The 16943-nt window shown below is 40.3% G+C and overlaps 1 protein-coding gene across 2 annotated transcripts in view; it reads right to left on the reverse strand.

The window, feature by feature from the left end:
- GLMN (glomulin, FKBP associated protein) overlaps positions 1-16943 on the reverse strand; it is a gene marked incomplete at its 5' end in the record, with an annotated part of 1643959 nt that overhangs the window by 1368966 nt on the left and 258050 nt on the right. For both annotated transcript variants that reach the window (XM_044085667.1, XM_044085669.1), the window contains 1 exon segment: positions 15892-15994. In XM_044085667.1, coding sequence (XP_043941602.1) covers positions 15892-15994 — 103 coding nt within the window.

Consider the following 16943-nt stretch of genomic DNA (forward strand, 5'->3'; position numbering starts at 1 on the left):
GTGCGGAGTTGCTTTATACTTTCCCCTACGTTACTGGAAGTCATGTCTGGAGCTTGCACTTCTTTTTGCTGAACAACTTCAGTACTTTTCCCAGTCAGTGCTTTTTCGTCGCCTTTTGTAGCTGATTTTCCTTCAGGTCCTCTGTATTTCTTTCTTCCTAACATCCAGGCAGTGCACTTACTAGCTAGTTACGGAAATTTACTCAGAAATCCAGGTCCACTGGCTTTCCCTGCTAAGTTTATGTTTTCACACTGGAAGAGCTAAAATTATGCTGTTACTCAATGTGCAGCCATCTTTGAAGTATCTAGTGAAGAAACCTTATTGACTCCCGAGCTTTTCTGATATACAGGAAGACAGTCCCCTTTGGATAGGCATGTAAGGATCAGCATTACCATTATCATCTCATCCATTTTTCCTAGTTTTTACATGAGGTTGGGGTGTTTTGATAACTGTCATCACCTTTCTTGAGCCTATGCCACTCTCTTACTTTCTTCAACAGTCATGCCTCACTGTCACAGGTCTTCTCCCACACAATCCATCCAATTCTTTGCTGGATTCCCTGGTTTCCTCTTGCCTTCTTCCTATCTAACTCAAATATTTTTTACTAGACTGTCTACTGCATTTCTGTACATGTAACCAAACGACAGTAATCTGTTCCTTTGACCTTCGTCGTAATTAGCTCTATCTGAACTTCTGCTCTGATGCCCTCATTTCTTCATCTGTCCTACAGTGTGCATCCTACCACCTGTCTCAGACAGTACATCTCCATCACCCCTAGTTTTCTCCAAGCGCTCTGCCTTCACTGCCCAGGTTTCTGTACCATACAATATTACTGGTTGCACCACTGTTTTGTACACCTTATTTTTCAGCATCATTGGCATTCTTCTGTCACATACTAAACCGAATACCGTGCAGTCAGCAGCAGCACCTCTGATTCTAGCTCTGATCTCCTCATTCAGACTTCCCTTCTCCTCAACCACCCCTGACTGGTAATTGAAGCTGTTAACCTGTGCCACTACTTCCCCTTCTATCTCAGTTCTCAGCTTCATTTGATTTTCCCTCATTTCCTGCCATTACATCTCTCTTAACTGTAGTCCATTTCATCCCATTTGCCTTCAGATTTGCATTCCATTCCTGTATCACTTACTGAATTTCTTGATCAGAATTGGCCAGCAATGCTACATAGTCTACATACAGAAGGTTTGCTGATCTGTCCTCTTTGACCTGTTTGCTAATGGAGTCCCACCACCAGTATGAACAGCAGTAGGCTCACAGCTGAACCCTGATGCACACCCAATCCCATTGGGAACCCCTCTGAGTCCAAACACTGTTTGTACTTGTCTCACTGGGTCCTTGTGCATAGCCTGCATTAATTATACTAATATTTCTGGGAATTTGAACCATCACATTACTGCCCAAATCATCTTTCTTAGGACCTTGTAACATGCTTTCTCCAAGTCTAGGAATGCCCAGTTGAATTATTTCCTCATCTCTAGGTTCTCTCTCAACTATCTTTCTCACTGCAAACATTGGGTCAGTTGTGCTGCATCCTGATTTGAATCCAAACTGCTCATCTCAGATTTTACTTTCTACTACTCTTTGTATTCATTCACAAATGACCCTGTCTAGAACTTACTTGTAGTGTGACAGGAGTGTGATTCCTCTTATACTGCCCACAGTTTTAAACAGGTTCATAGATGTGTACAGGGCTAATATCCACTGAGGCATTTTTAAGTCTAGACATGCATACCAAGTTTGAGTACCCTTAGTAAGTGTACCTTGGTACTTGGGAAATTAAACATCTATAAGCAGGGGCTGGGAGATGAACCATTTATAGGCTACCTGTGTCCATTAGAGACATAAGTGCCAAACCGGGTTTGAAATGAATGCCCCCTTTGTTCTAGTACACTGGCATTAGAATACCTATTCTCCAGTTATGTTGGATATCTCTGTCTCTCCATATTGCTATGAGTTTCTCCTGGAACCATTTCTTCCCTCATTCACTCAACATCTTGATCTTATCTGCTGTGACCACATCTGAGCCTGCTGCATTCCCTAACTTCATTTTCCTTAATGCTGTTCTTACTTCTTATTGGGTGGGCTCCTATACTTCTTTCATGGGTACCTGTCAAATCTTCGAATGCTCAAAATTTCGAACGTTACATGGTCGAGACCAAATGTTCGAAATTTTGAGTGCTCGAAGGTAGACTTTCAATGGCACCTTACGGTGCAGATAGGGAGAATTTCCCTTTTCTGCACTGAAGTGCGGTCTTGGAGTTTGTATATTTAAGTAAGGGGGTGTGGGGGGTGCAGGGGGACTTGCCTCCCTGCCTACACTGTTAAAGTGTTTTTTTTTCTTGGTTTTCTTTTTTTTTTTTTTATGTTCGAACATCCAAATGTTGAACATTTGGTCTCAACCATGTAATGCTTGACATTTTGGATGTTCGAACATTTAACATAGACCCTTCCTTTAATTATAGGCTGTGTCTGGGGCAGTACCACTTTTGTGGGGTTCTCTTGCTTTAGAAGCTGCTGGAAGTACTCCTTCCATATACGTTTGATGTCCTGTGGACTGGTAAGCAGGTTGTTGTGGGCATCTTTTAAGAATGGTATCTGATCATTTTCTTTATCTGTCTGTCTGTCTTTGCTTTGCAACCTGAGGAGCATCTGTGTACCACCTGCTGAGTCAATTTCCAGAAGATGATAGAGTGCTTCTAATGCCTTAATTTTCAACAAACATACTGCCTTTCTGGCAAATGGACAGTAGTGCCTTGCTACCCTTCCTCTGGTAGCCTATCAAAGCTCAGAGTCCCTCTCACTGCCTTTATAATCGCCTGGCAGTACAGGGACTGCTGTTCAGACCCACAGACAAGAGAAGATGAAAACACATTCTTTGCGAACACCTATTATTCCAGACAAAAAAACAGACATACACATAGGAATAAAGGTCACTAAGCATAACTCAACGGGATCTATATTCCCATGTCGACAGAGCTGTTCATCGAATGCCCTTACGTCGACACATACACACCAGAATACCAATATCTCGAACGGCTACAAAAGCAAATTTTTTTCCAAGGGAAAAATATTGCTGGGCCAAAAATAAACAAAACAAAACAACAGACAAAATGAAGTGGGGGGCTGTGCCCCCCCCCACACCCCCTACTTAAATATACCGACTCCAAGATTGCACTACAGTGTAGGAAGCGGCAAATTCCTGACAATGGTCAAGCAATTTTTTTCCCTGAGAAAAAAATTGCTTTTGTGGCCATTTGAGATTTTGGTATTCCGGTGTATATGTGGCGACGCAAGGGCGTTCAATGAACAGCCCTGTCGACATGGGAATATAGACCCACTCAACGGCAGTTCCAACACCGAACTATGTACATCCAAAAAAAGGGGGATGGTTGATGATTACTGCTACTAAGGCAGTGTATTCTATAAACATCTACTATTGGAGGTAAGCAAGACTTGCGCGACAGTACTATTTTCTACAACACACTTCCTTACTAGCATATGGGTAGATTTCCAAAGCTTACTCAACCTGGGAAGAGGAAGGATACCTTAAGGGTCCAGGAATCCTTGGAAAATGGTCCTAGGGAAGCCTGCTTTTTTAGAAAAGGCATCCAGCTTGTAGTGCTTTGTAAAGGTATGAACAAAGGACGAAGTTGCTGCCTCTAGAATACTTCTAGAGTCTACTTTCCAATATGCCACTGAACACAGTCGCATTAAATGCTCAATGAACTATGCTGCTATACTTATCTATAAAATATCCTTAGATGGTGTTCCTAGCTTTAAATGCAAATTAGCAGCTGGCACTGGGCTTACCTCAAATCCAGTAGCTGTGTATTGTGGTTAAAAGTTAAATAATACAAACTCATGCGTTACATAAGTCATCCTCTTTACATTATTATCTACACATCCTAATTACAGTAAAGCTCTTACATAAACATCTTTATTTCTTACTCTGCAAATGCAAACAGAAAAACTTGGGCTTGTTTCTGATGGACAAAATCCATGAAGTCGCACTAATATATTTCCCCACCCTATTGTCCAACACAAGCCAGATGTCTGTATTACTCACTACTATATGGCTCAACAAGATCAATAAATTATGTTGCTATTTTGTATACAATAAAAAATGCCCCAGTCTCAAAAGGAATGATTATCTGGATAAATTTGTGAAGAGTTAGCTTTCCTGCTTGAAAGGTGTATGGGACTGTCTTTACAAACATTCTTCGGAGACTTCATATTCTAACATGATGAGTTGGCTATGTCACACACATGGATGAAGAGGATGCCTTGACTATCACCCAGAGGATATAGCTTTCATAACTGACAGGTTGTACAGGTGTCAGAAGGGGGGAAGGATGTAGTCCGACAAAGCATGGCAAAAGTTACTTTGCCTGATGGACATTAAGGTACGAGACACTGCGTATGGACTGCCCATGTAGTCCTTTCTAAGTAAAATGAAGCACTGCAGCCAGAACCAACAAATGTTTGGAAGCAGTTATGTATCCAAAGGCCAGCAAAGCATAGTGCATGACAGCTGCCAAACAACACGGTAGCAGGGTTGAACAAGAAAAACTGATGGCTGCCTGATGACAGTCTCTTGTGACTAGCTCTCACCTGTCCTAAGTCATGGAAGGGCTGACAGCCACCAGGCAAAGGGGAGAAAAAAGATATAAAATAAATAAAAGATTAAGTCTGTTCCATCTCACGTTTATAGGTTCTTTAAGATCTTTACATCTTACCTACATCTCAGGCACGGTGACCATTTGTAATTCCGAGACTGGTAAGTCAGTCCTGGAAGAGTGAGACTACATGTGCAAAAATCTGGACTTAAATATGCTAAGCCAGAGACTGCTGTATCTTAGAGTATTCCCTTTTCTCAGAGGTATGGCAGTCTCAGAGTTAATATATATAGTACTGGATGTTTGAGGAGTGGGGGGGAATTTTTCTGCCTGCAAAAAAACAACTTTAAAGTAAAGTAGAACACCACTTGCTTAACTCATTTCTGTATTTTCAGTTTTTTTTTTTCATAACCTGGAACTCAGTTGAGAGTCTCAGAATTACAATAGGGAACATTCATAGGTAGGTACTAGGCTATCTGCCCGAGGGCATTTATAAGCCTAGCAAGTGTGTGTCGGCTCTCGCCGCCCCAATGATTAATTAACTGAGCCTCTGTCAAGCAGAGCCAATGAAGTGATCTCAGGGGTGTATTTTCTGTTCCCCATCCACCAGTCAAGGCTTCTCTTGAAGAGTGTTAGTGAGGGGCTCTGCCTAATGTAGTTAGGAATTTTGTTCCAAAGCATTGGGGAGTCTCTGTGACAGGAATCTATCCCTCCAGCATGTTCTATTTATTGTTGTGGCGAGGTTTAGCTCACTAGACCGTGTGGCTCGCAGTGACTTGGATTTCTTTAGGTGAGCATGTCCATCACTTCTGAGTTGGACATGGCTTTGTAAGTCAGGCAGAGATCACCTCTGAGTAAGCGATATACCACTAAGTACAGCCGGAGTTTTTTCAGTCGGGCTGCATAAGACATATGTTTGAGACCAGTAATCCTCTTGGTGAGGTGCTTTTGTGGTCTTTCAAGCTGTTGGAAGTGTCTTGTGAGGTACATCCCAAATGCGGCATTGTACTCTATGATGGGTCTGATGAGTGACGAGGAGAAGGGCACTATAACCTCTTTATTTCTAGATGCGAACCCCTTAGTAATTAGATGGGCCACATAGAAGGATTTCCTAACTACTTTGGCAATATGATTGTCAAAGGAGAGATTACTATCTACCTGGGTCCCCAGATATCTTATTACCTCTTCTGTATTAAGGGGGCTGCCGCCTATGTGGTAATTCGTGGGTATTTTGTTTTTCTCAAACGGGATGACTACGCATTTTTTGGCATTTAGTTTGAAGCCATGACTTTGACACCAGATGTCTGTCTCAGTAAGGCCTTTTTGGAGGATGTCCGTGTCAGCTGGAGAGTCAATTATGGCTCCCAGTTTGCAGTCATCAGCGAACTTAGTTAGCCATAGTCCTCCTGTGTTTGCCTGTACTTCTGAGAAATATATGCCGAACAGTAGGGGTCCCAGAACCGAGCCTTGCGGGACACCACTTGTACAGACAGGAAGCAAAGTAAGACAAACTAGCAAAAAACAAAAAGACAGCTTGGAAACACCAAAGCAAATTCTCTCTCAGTTTAATTCTCTTTCAGTTTAATGAAACGCTTTTCGTCTTGCACATGTGGCAAGACTTCATCAGAAACTGAACAAACTTCAACACAAGCAATATATACACACCATTTTTGTCACATGACACTTCTAATTAAAATCTTGTGTCTTAAAGGCACATCCACATTATTGCTACTTCAAACATTTTTTAAAAACAAATATGACTGACAATATTTTAGAACATCTCAACCCTTCCCTTTCTTCAAAATTTTTACCTGTAATGGTGATAGAAATATATATACAAACATACATATACTAACAATACTATATCTCAAATTATTGTGTTGACTCTCAAAATATAATATTACTTAGTTAACTAAGAAGTCAAAAACTTACATATCCGAGTCAAAAGAAGTCAGATATCACAAATATGAACGCATTTTATAAAAATGCATACACACATTAACGTTTAAGATTTTTCAACTTCTGTATACTGTTTAAAGATATTGTCTCATTCAAACCCGGGTAAAACATTGCCCCAGTGTGTATTTGCCAACTTAACTCAAGCTGCTCAAGTAAAAGTGTAAGCGGGCCCCCCCCCCCGACTATCATCAACAACTGAATCAATTGCTTTGAACAAAAATGAATATTGTGGATAGGAAATAATGTGTCTAGCCAGTGCATTTTCTTTGTTAAGGGTCTTTATTTTATATAGATGTTCGTATACTCGTTCTTTTAACCTTCTATCCGTTTTACCTATGTAAAACGCTGCACAGCATTGACACTGAGCTACATAAACCACAAACTTGGACTGACAAGTGTACTTCAATTTGATTTTAAAACTAATATTTTTAACTTCAATGTCTTGTCCTGTACTCATGTATTTACAATAGTTACACATTTTGCATTAGTACATGGCACACTTCTACTGTGGGGTGTTTTTTTTATGTTGTAATAATTCCTTTAAATTAGTCCCCCTCTTGTAAATAATCCGGGGTTTGCTTTTGACCTTGTAAGAAAGGTGAGGATCTCTCCTAATTATTTCCCAATTTTTGTTCAAAAGAAAATTAAACTGAGAGGGACACCACTTGTGACTGGTTTAGAGTCAGACCTGGAGCCCGCTATTCTTACCGTGTGAGTTCTGTCTTGTAAGCCAGTTGGCAACCCAAATTGTGACGTAGGGTTTATGTTCAGGCTGGTGAGTTTTTCTATAATACCCTAGTGAGGAATGGTGTTGAACGCCTTGACGAGATCAAGGTAGGCTGTGTGAACCACCTTTCCCTCATCTATGGCCTTGGTAACTGTCTCGAAGAATTCAACCAGGTTTAGTAGGCATGATCTGCCCTTAACAAAGCCAAACTGGGTCGGGTCAAGTGTTTGGAGGTTCCCAATGTCTTTGTTAATGAGTTCCATGATGATGCGCTCCATAGCCATGCAGACCAGGTTAGTCAGGCTTATGGGGCGATAGTTAACCAGGGTCAGCTATGGCCCCTCCTTTGTGGAGCGGAATAACCATTGCTATGCGCCATTCTATGGGCACGTAGCCTGTGAAGAGGCTGAGGTTGAACAGCGTGTTTAGGTGGGGGGTTACTTCATTCTGTAGTTTGTGCAAGACGCAGCCTGGGACACCATCTGGCCCCATTGATGCTGTGTTTTTGGCTTTTGAAAGGGCTGTTTTCACCTGTGCTTCTGTGATTTCCGGGACACTACACTTTTCCGGTATTGTTGTGGGCCCTTTTGAAGGTGAGAGGGAGGTGAAGTTTGCACTGAATCTATCTGCCAGTATGATGGCAATATCAGTAGGTTCAGTATATTTTGTGCTATTTTGCACGATCTCAGAGCATATCTGCGAGTGGCCACTTAGATTCTTGACATAGCTAAAGAAGGCTTTGTGGTTATCTTTCGAATCCTTGGCCATTTTTCTTTCAAAGTTAGCCTTGGATGATTTTATGAAGGACCTTAGTTTCTTACTGATACTGATCAGGGATATCTTTCCTTCTTCGGATTTGCTTTTTTTCTGAACTAGTTTCCTCCTTTTGTTGTATAACCTGTTTATGGCAGGGGTCCACCAGACGGGTTTCCTTCTCTTAGGGGAGTGAGTCTTGGTTTTGCTAGGGATGGCATGATCCATGCATCCTTGTAGGTGCTCATAGAGTGCAATTGTAAAGGATTCTGCATCTTAGGCAGTGTTATCCTTTAGAGTGGGGGCTGTGAAACTTACCACCTCTGCCTTAAGTAAGGTGAAGTTTGCTTTAGAAAAGTTTTTCACTGTGGTTTCCTTGGTTGGGGGTGGTGGTGGGGTGTGGACATCCAGGGTGATTAGTTTATGGTCTGATCTAACCAATGACGGGTTGACCTCCGGTACGGAGCACCTGTCGCCCATGTTGGTGATGACCAGGTCCCTCTGGTAGGGAATTTGAGTTGATAAATTCCAGGAAGCGCTAAGCCTGGGAGTTTGTACTCAAGTAGTTTCCCATTGAACTAGTCCGTTACTTTAAAGTCTGAGGTTAATACAGGATTAGAAATGACACAAGACACCAAGGCTCAAACTTAACAATTTATTAAGCAAACATTTACTAGATAAACAGAAAAAGACTAATAAATCATGTACTTACAAGCATATGCATAAACAAAATCATCTTTGCCACTGATAGGGAGACTTCAATCCTTTCCAGTGCAGCTATCTGTTCAATCAAGGCAAGGCCAACACTGGCAAAATGGCTCTAAGCTCAGTTCAGGCTGGTACTGTGATCAAATCCGGATGATGATGATTTCCATTTTAGCCTTTGAGCTTTTTATAGTCTTGAACAAACAATAGGGTCAATAGGTTCAACTAATGACATACTGATCACAAGCTCATCATGAGATGATGGAATATTTTAGAAAATTACAGATCATTTTCTAAGTTGTAAACAAGTCTCTCGTAATGTCTGGTCTTATGCCTTACTTCCTTTTTTCAAAGAACAGTTAGCTCACAAACTTGTGATATAGTTCCTCCTTGAAATCCCCATATTCTGGTAAACATATTTTAAGCTGACCAACAACTTACAGGTCAACAAAAGTTCAGTTATACCAGTAATCAGTGAGCAAGGCCTGCTCTTAAGCATACTGTATTCTTACAATATTAGCAGCATATAGTGAGGTAGTAGCATGTCAGATCTAGCAATAATCAATCTAGCAATAATCAAACATACACAGTGATATGTGGATCGAGGCATAACAAAAACCTGGTAGACTGTGTGGATCCATCACAGGCCACCCCTTGCATCAAGCAACGTACGCTGTGTATCCCTTATAAGAGTTAAAACTGACAACATCAACTTGTATCTTCTCATTACCTTACAGTAAATGCAGCATGATATTAAGCAGAATAACACTGAAATTATTGTGGTCAAAAGCAAGGGATGCAATAACAAATTAAACCACACTGAAGCTTTAGATGACCACATAATACCAATGTGAAATAGTTATATCCTGTATTTCATTTGCAATTTTTACAATGGTACCTTTATCTTTAATCATTTTAATTACTGTTTGATGCGCATCATTTAGTGTTTTATTTAAAAGTTGCAACACTATTTGTCCTTCCTGCTTAATCTATTGAAAGTCTGGGTGGGCTAGAGATGGCCAACTAAAAGTGTGTAATGGTTCTATGCTAGCATTAAATGTGATGTCCATCCATCTAGTCAATCTAATAAGTTCTCCGGTACAAAAATCAATAATTGCATGGATATTACTTTTACAGTATGCTCCACCAGTTATGATTATCCCATCACTCCAGGCTAATTTACAGGAGGATATTACACAAACAGTGGTATCATTTAGTTGGTAGATGTCTGTACCATTTACTATATACGTGTGCCAAGTGCATTCCCCAGTTCCATTATGTAAGCATGGGTGAGGCTTCCTTTTTACCATCATGCATACCCACCCCTGGGGCCAGGTTTCACAACCTGCCACATCAATGGGTACATCATTATAATCAATCAAAGTAGACTCAATTTGAGGTACCCACCAATTGTTTCCTAATTGCAAGGGCAATGTAACAAATAGACAGACCTGCTTTGTTCCTTTTTTACTAGCAAGATAGTCAAAAATCAGTATACAAGACTTATTTTCACATGCAAAGTCTATTGGCTTTAACCAATGACATAGTTGCAGTTTCCTTTGCCAGTGGGCTGTCTTTTTAGCCCCCTAAGTTTGTGTGAATTGCAAATATTGCTGATTAGCAGCCAACTGAGATAGGATACAAAAGGTCTGATTTACTTCTGCTGTGAGGTTATTTAAAATCTGTTCTGTATATGTATTAGTATGTTTAATCTACCTCCACAAGACAGTTTGAGTTAAAATACTGTGTACAGTTCTTTGTCCCAGCCCAGGATCATGATCTGCTAGTAGCTTAAAAGCCATATTTAGGTCAGTGTCCAAACGGGTTAATTTGCTACGTAGGGTATCTATATCTACACTGTTTAAGAATCCAGTCCCTGTTCCGACTGCACCTAGTGCAGTACCAAGGATACCTGTAACATCACATTTATTCCTTTTATATTTGTAATGTCTGTATTTGATATGCAAAGAATTAACCATCCATAACTGTACAATTTTACAATGTGGATACCTGGTAGTAATATCAACTGCTGTCATTTTAACTATCATTTTAATATGTTGCATAACTCTAGCACTACTTACAGTTTTACATCCTCTTGTATACCTTACCACATGTCCCAAACCATCAAATACAGTTGAACTATTGTCCATGGCATATATTTCCAAACTCGGAGATAGGGTTTCCACGGTGTCATTTTCCCTTTGAAATTCAGCTATGCAGAAGGAATCTAATGGAGACTTGGCTAGTGGAAATCCCGACTCATTTAGTCTTTGGTATAAGCCTCCAAAAGGTTGTAAGCACATTTTTTAGGATGTCTATCACAGTTCAGTCTACATACAGTTGTAATGTTCTCCGTCTGAGTGATGTTCCAAGTTAAGGCAGGTTTAGGTATCACCGCATATAGATCTTCTCCCAATTTCCAATAAAAATCACAATCAGCCGTTAAATTTGCAACATCTTCCTCCTCAAATAGAGGGATACGATCAAGACAGTCATATGGTCCATCTAACTGTTGTAGTCAGAAAAGGTTGGCACCTTCCCAAACAGTGGCAATAATCTATGGAGAGGAAATGGCTGTTCAAGTAATACTAAAACAGTATCATCAGGTCCATCATCACAGATCACAGTTCCATGTTGATTTGGCTGATTGGGTGTGGTCACTATAACTTTCATTTCCAGCCATTTGCTTGGTTTAGTATTACAGTCTTGTAGCAAAATAACAGCATCTTGATGCATACAAATTTCTACTAAAGGTTGTCCTTTTTTAATCATCTGTGTCTTGTTATCTAAATTGATAGCCTTTACTATCACTTCTCATTCTGGCTCCCATAATGTAAAAACCTCCCAACTTAATAGTCCTTTTTGCCCCCAGTGCCAATTGTTTGGGAGAAAGAGTTTCCAACCTGTCTCAACTAACACTATATTTTGTGCTGGCACTCTTTGTTTAGTCAATGCGCATAGCCAGAACTGAGTTTGATCAGTATTTGTCAAAAGAGGGTATATGGCATTTGAGTTCAGCTTTTCTAGTTTCAAAATACAATAGTTGGACCGAATGTCATTCATATGCATTTGCAAAGGGGTTCCTTGATGCTTTCGAGGCCTGTTATTCAGCTGGCTCACAGCTAATTTTAATACCTTTGCCCAGCCTCGTAACGTTTCATTACTTGTATTCCTTTGGATTTGTTCTTTAAGGAGCCCATTATACCTTTCAATCAAACCAGCAGCTTGAGGATGATATGGGATATGCAGCACCCATCGAACTCCATTTTCCTTTGCCCATTCTTGAACCTCCGCTCTGGTAAACTGGCTGCCCTGGTCGCTTTGGATTTCACTGGGAATCCCATATATCACACATAATTTATTCAATCCTTTTAATACTGCTTGTTGGTTTGCCTTTTTGCATGGAGAAACCATTAGTAATCCTAAATAAGTGTCCACCATTGTTAAGACAATATTGCTGATTTTGATCCAGTGGTAAAGGACCAATAAAGTCTATTTGCCAGATTTGTGCTGAACAGCTGCCTCGGTGAATGTGTCCACATGCTTCTGCTTGCAGTTGCTTTTGTTTATTTCTTTGGCAGATTTCACACTGCTTTATAACATTTGTAGTTATTTCCTTATTCAATTGCATGCCATATTTGCCTTCTCCAAGGCATCTCTATCCAATCTGTGCGTATGCGTCTGTTCTTTACATCGCTCTTCTAACTCCAAGACTTTTTCTTTTAGTCTCTCTATGTTTCTGTCTAATTTCTGAATTGCCTCAAAGAACAGCCATCCAGCCGCTCCCACCCCTTCCTTCACCTTTTTCCCCTTATCATCCAGTTTTAGCTCGGATAAAGCTCTAGCTAGACTATCAGGGTCTGATTTAGGTCTTTCTTGCAAAAGTTTTGGGGAAGGAGGGGGTGAAACTTGACTTAATACCTTAGCAAGAGGATCCCATTTCCCAAACAATGCTGGCATCATAGTAGCAATGCCCAACTTATTTGTGGTGCCTGACACAGCATCCTTCTTACCTATGCCTATATGTTTTAAAGGAAAAAACATTGGTTGTTGTTGTGACATTTCCACTGCAAACCTCAGACCCTGCTCGCTGCTGCGCCAAATTAACTAGTCCATTACTTTAAAGTCTGAGGTTAATACAGGATTAGAAATGACACAAGACACCAAGGCTCAAACTTAACAATTTATTAAGCAAAAATTTACTAGATAAACAGAAAAAACTAATAAATCATGTACTTACAAGCATATACATAAACAAAATAATCTTTGCCACTGATAGGGAGACATCAATCCTATCCAGTGCAGCTATCTGTTCAGTCAAGGCAAGGCCGGCACTGGCAAAATGGCTCTGTGATCAAATCCGGATGATGATGATTTCCATTTTAGCCTTTGAGCTTTTTATAGTCTTGAACAAACAACAGGGTCAATAGGTTCAACTAATGACATATTGATCACAAGCTCATCATGAGTTGATGGAATATTTTAGAAAATTACAGATCATTTCCTAAGTTGTAAACAAGTCTCGTAACATCTGGTCTTATGCCTTACTTCCCTTTTTCAAAGAACAGTTAGCTCACAAAGTTGTGATATAGTTTCCTCCTTGAAATCCCCATATTCTGGTAAACATCTTTTAAGCTGACAAACAACTTACAGGTCAACAAAAGTTCAGTTATACCAGTAATCGGTGAGCAAGGCCTGCTCTTAAGCATATTGTATTGTTACAATATTAGCAGCATATAGTGAGGTAGTAGCATGTCAGATCTAGCAATAATCAATCTAGCAATAATCAAACATACACAGTGATATGTGGCTCGAGGCATAACAGCAATCTGGTAGACTGTGTGGATCCGTCACACCCAGTTAATGGTAGGGTAATTGAAATCTCCCAAAATCAGGGTGTACGGTAGTACCTTCATGTTTTCCAGTGTCTCCAGAAAGGCGGAGTGGTGGTCTTGGGTCATGGAGGGTGATCTGTAGCAGGCCACAATTTGCACTGCAGATTTGCCCGATGTTAGTTGCACATGAATGATCTCAGAGGTATCATGCTGCGCCACTAACCTGGAGGTGTGGGTATCCTTGATGAATATGGATACACACCCTCCTTTTGTGTTTCGGTCCGTGTTCTGTGGCCGAAATGTGTGGTATGAATGGTAGCCCAGTAGTGCTGGAGTGCTCTCTGGAGCCTTGAACCAGGTTTCAGTTACTGCACAGATGTTGACGTTCTCCATACTTAGGAGTGCTTCGAGCGCATGCATTTTGAGATTTAAACTCCTGGCGTTGAGTAGCATAACCCTCATTTTTTTTTTACTTGTGCTGCTTATGGAGGTGAATTTTGAGCCTTGCCTAAAAAAGGGGCTACGGGGGCAGCAAGAGCTTTGGCCAGTATTCGAAAGCCAAGGGGTGAGAGGTGCAAGTCGTCTCTTGCGAAGCAACGTGGCTTGTCGAGCATGTCATCCCAGGCTGACAGACACTGGATCCCCTTTGAATGACACCAGAAGCTTAGCCAATTGTTGAAATTGATCATTTTTTCTTTATACTGAGGTATCATTCTTGGTGAGGGCAGGATGCTACTCAGGGTCAGGGTCATACCTGCCTGGGCTACATGATCAGAGAGCTCTTCCATGTCTCTTTTCATGTAGTCCAGGGAGGTACGGCTTAGGTCATTCACACCAACATGAACAATGACAGTGTCATATTTGTACTTGTTCTGGAGTGACCTGAGTGCTTGTGTTATGTGTCGGACTCTGGTTCCCGACAGACAGCTAACAGTAACCTTCTCCTTGTCCAGCCTAGTGAGTGGGGCGTCAGTGTGCCTGACTATTGAGTCACCTATTACTAGTGTGTTAGGTATGTTATTTTGCGTTAAGGTAGCACAGTGGTGCAATAAATAGTACTGTTACCTGACAGCAAAAAAAGTACTTCAGTTATTCAGGTATTTTATCTCCCTTTTCTTGCAATACACACCTATATGACGCAGTATTAATCATCCCATCAATATCCAAAATGAGCTCTACAGCAAACAGTAAAATGTCCATTAAAGTATCAGTTCTTTCTGTGATAATCAGACAAGGAGCTTGACAACTTCTGTCATTAATTCAACTTCAAAATAGGCATTGCCTTTCCTAAACAAATTTTCAAAGTTCATAAATGAGTCACTTACTGACAGTACACCTTAAACCTACCCCAATCTCTACGCTACTCAAACTAAAGGCAAGAAAATTGGATGAAAACATTATACTAGGCGGAAGAAAGTGGGTTTAAAGCCAGTTCAGCAAAACAACTTACAAACAGTTCAACTGTGAATATGTCTTGGACATAACTGATCAGATGAATGCTATAACTGCAGTTATCCTTCATATATTTCATGTAGAACAGACAAAATGCGTGACAGTCGAAATGTGGAACACCACAAGTCTATTAAGTCAGAAAGCTTTGCCTGTACCAAGAATTAAAAAAAACCACCTGTTGCAGCACTAAGAATCTCAGCATTTATGCCACTAAAAGCAGCATAAGGAAACCTTGGCAGACAGGACATTTAAGACTCTGGAATATATTGTCAGATGATAAAATAATGACACCATTTTTTAGGTATCTGGGGAAATAATCAAAGAAGGAAATATGTTTCCTGCTCCTGTAACTAAATCTGAAACCTTACCACTACATTCATCCAAAATTAATATGAATAGTGGTAATTTTAGGGAAAATGTTTTTTTATAAGGTAAGGTGTCAGGTTACTGTCAAAGTTAGCATGTAGTATTATGGAGGTCAGAGGGAATAATAATCTCTTTTCTGACTTGTTAGTGATGCTGCTGAAGAAAAAAAAGTACTTCAGTTATTAACATTGTTGAAGCACACGCACACACATATTTGATGTCAGATACAGCATAGTGGTATATTTAAACCATTCTAGCAATGGTAGGAAGGAGTCTACAGTTTAGTAAGAAAAACGCCTTCTGACTTTATTCAATCCTTTTCTAATATTCCCAGTTGTGCCATTTGCCCAACATCAAATCAGGAGGTTCTCTACAACATTTCCTATATTTTGTACATAAGAAATACAAACAATAATGAGCAATCCATTGTCTTATTATGCTAAACAAAGTTCAGACTTACCAAAATGTCAGAAGCAAACTGTCTTAAAGGTTGTTTCTCTGTTTCGTCATGAGCTACATCTAGCTGTGCTCTCAGTAAAGGGTATTCCAAACTCTTCATACAACTACAAAAAGCAAAAAATACCATCACATGAAAACACACTGTGACAAAGAACAGCATCATATAACAGCTTAAAAACGTTTTCATAGGATCATAGGAGATTACTAGGCTAATGGCCCCAGAGTCGTTTTAAGCCTAGCCATTCATGCCCCAATTTTCCCAATCATCAACACCCAATGACTAGAACAGCTTTGATATATGTCTGTCCATAAGGGACAAGGCAGAGGTGAATTTGTGGTTTTCTATATATTGATCCAATCTGTACTTGAATAGGCTTAGGCAAAAGCTCTGCTTAACATGAATGGGGAGTCTGTTCCAGACAAGGGGTAATCTCTGAGATACATACCTGCCACTCCAACATGTTTTGTTTATGTCACAGATAAGGTTAAGATTCTTAGATCAGGTAATTCTAGTAATGTTTATTTTAAGAATGTGTAGCAAATCGATCAGGGCTGGACTGCAGACATCAAAAACAGGTACAAAGGCTCTTGAAAAAGTTGGTACATCCATTCAGATTTAAGAGTTAAATCTAGCTCCTAAAGTTATCCTGTGAACAAACGTGGTTATATATCGAGTTTATTAGGCAAGTAGGGAAGTAGATTAACATACCTTTCTTCCCTATTTCATCCACTGCACACACACAAAGGGACAATTTAGTTTCACCAGTCTACCTACAGAATGTCTCTGGGAGGTGAAAGGACACAGAAGTACCCAGAGAATACCCATAATGACACAGGGAGGACATGAAGATTCCACACAGAAGGCACCCCAGTCAAGTACTGAACAGACAACCAATTGCTGTCAGGTAACAGTACTATTTATTGCACCACTGTGCTACCTGTAAAGTATGTACATCAAGTACACTATATACTCAGATGTTCTTGAATGATAACCTGAAAAACAGCTGATTTGTCACTACACTCTCCCTAAAGTAGTAAGAGGAGCAGCACATG

Source organism: Protopterus annectens, chromosome 10.part0 (assembly GCF_019279795.1).
Source record: "Protopterus annectens isolate FY-2018-M chromosome 10.part0, PAN1.0, whole genome shotgun sequence".
Lineage (NCBI taxonomy): Eukaryota > Metazoa > Chordata > Ceratodontiformes > Protopteridae > Protopterus > Protopterus annectens.